Source organism: Rhinatrema bivittatum, chromosome 11 (assembly GCF_901001135.1).
Source record: "Rhinatrema bivittatum chromosome 11, aRhiBiv1.1, whole genome shotgun sequence".
Taxonomy (NCBI): Eukaryota; Metazoa; Chordata; class Amphibia; order Gymnophiona; family Rhinatrematidae; genus Rhinatrema; species Rhinatrema bivittatum.
This window is the reverse complement of record NC_042625.1, coordinates 5,647,377-5,649,298: the sequence shown is the minus strand read 5'-3', so window position 1 is coordinate 5,649,298 and position 1,922 is coordinate 5,647,377. Positions and strand designations below refer to the sequence as shown.

Genomic DNA, 1,922 nt, shown 5'->3' with positions numbered 1-1,922 from the left:
GATATCACACCGGTTTACATTCAGGTACTGGAGGTATTTCTCTATCCCCAGAGGGCTCACAATCTAAGTTATTGTACCTGAGACAATGGAGGGTAAAGTGACTTGCCCAAGGACACAAGGAGCGACAGCAGGACTAGATCATGTTGACCACTCAATTCTACATGAATTATTATCTGGGCAATAGTTAAATTTATATTCTATTGACCTATCAATAGTCGATTTGATGCTTGCTCATATCACTCTACTACCTGTAGCAAAGGGAGATTCTACTACAGGTTTAAGGAATTTGTCTCTCTCAGTTTCTACAAAAATGAGTTCCTTGCAGATTGTGAGACCTTTTACTGGACCAATATACAAATCATCACCCAAGGATGTGGTCTCTGTACCTTCTGGAGTGCATCTGATGAAAGAGCTCTGCACTCAAAAAGGTCATGCAGTGCATTTCACTGTTCTTCTCTTAATCCAAAAATGAGGTGGCATAAGTGGAAAGACTCCAGTTTTCGCCACACCCAGTGGGACTATCTGAGACTTTGCACTCTTTCTATGGATTTCTGTGCTGGTGCTTGAGTGTCCCTCAGATAAGTGAGATGGCCTAAAATCCAGTTGTGAGCAGCTTTTGCAAAATGCTTTCATTCTTGAAACCTAGCATCCAGCGGGCTCTGGGCAGGATCGTAGGAAGGCCCTTTGTCCCTCTGTAGATGAGTGGGCTGCATATGGGCACTCCCTCTCCTCCCAGTACTATTTCTTTTGTCCATGTAATGTAGTTAGCCGATTAGAAGCCAGAGCTGTGAAATCTGGAGAGCCAGGTTTAGTGTCCACCTTCACCACTCACCAAGTCAGACTTAAGAGGGCATAGAATTCCAGGTTGACAGGGAAAGGCAGAGCTGGTCCTGGTTTTACCCCACTGTATAAAATGAACACTATTTTTCTTTGTATAAATTGGAGTAAAACCAGTATAGCCTCTTCCTTTGGGCATCGACCTATATGGTTGCCCTATCTTTTGCTGTGTATTTTAATCATGGAATACTTTCCTACAGTCATTGGGTTATCAAAATAATAAATTATTACTATTATGCCACATTTTCATCCACCGTGCAACACATGCAAGCATTCACAGTCTACGTCTGGGAACAGGGAGGATAAGTACTGTAAACTGATAGCATTATTACTTCTAGGTGAACTGGTGCAAGTGTGAGCAGCGAGGACCCCATCAAGGCCCTGTCTCGTTTGGTTCCAAACACTCCCAAATTGTTCAGATTGATGTCTTGTACCTTTATCTGACATGTAATAAGTTCCTTCAATGTGTCCCATGTGCCCATTCAGAAAAGATAAGAAGAGACCTACTCACAGGTGCCAGGGTCAGAGCAGGTTAAGGTGCCATCCTCCGGTACCAGATGGGCATTGTAGCGGTCACTAGTTATCACTTCAATCATTTCGCCAGCCTTCTGCCTTTCTCCAGCCTTTGTCTTCAGAAAGACCCCAAATCCAATGTCAGAACCTTCTGACATAAACTGCCACCTGCAAACGATACAAAAGCTCAGAACTACAAACCTTGATCTACTGCCATCTGCATGTGATGACGGCTTCGGTATATATGACCACCTCTGGGTTCTGCAAATCTTTTGCCATACACACAAATGAACACTCCCGCCCCACAAATATGTGCAATACTAAGGCTCTAGCTCAGTATAACATTGCCTCTTTGTTGTAGGGAGCCTGGAAGTACACTGCCCAAGAGATGCAGAGACTGCTATGCATATTAATGAAACTAAAAAACTGGCTGTTCCCTGTACGTACACGGATCAGTCCAGACAGTGGGTTATGTCCCCGTTCCAGCAGAGGGAGTCAGAGGAAAACTTGAAGGGCGCTCTCCCAGATACAGGTGCACCCTCTGCGTCCCTTCAGTATTGCTCTGACTCCAG

General features: G+C 44.4%; 1 protein-coding gene across 1 annotated transcript in view; it reads right to left on the bottom strand.

Annotated features, from left to right (window-relative positions):
• Positions 1-1,922, bottom strand: part of SEC14L2 (SEC14 like lipid binding 2) — a 111,688-nt gene that overhangs the window by 4,605 nt on the left and 105,161 nt on the right. Inside the window, exon 11 of the mRNA XM_029572027.1 lies at positions 1,349-1,518. Within this exon, the coding sequence (XP_029427887.1) occupies positions 1,349-1,518 (170 nt within the window). The remainder of the gene's footprint in view (positions 1-1,348; positions 1,519-1,922) is intronic.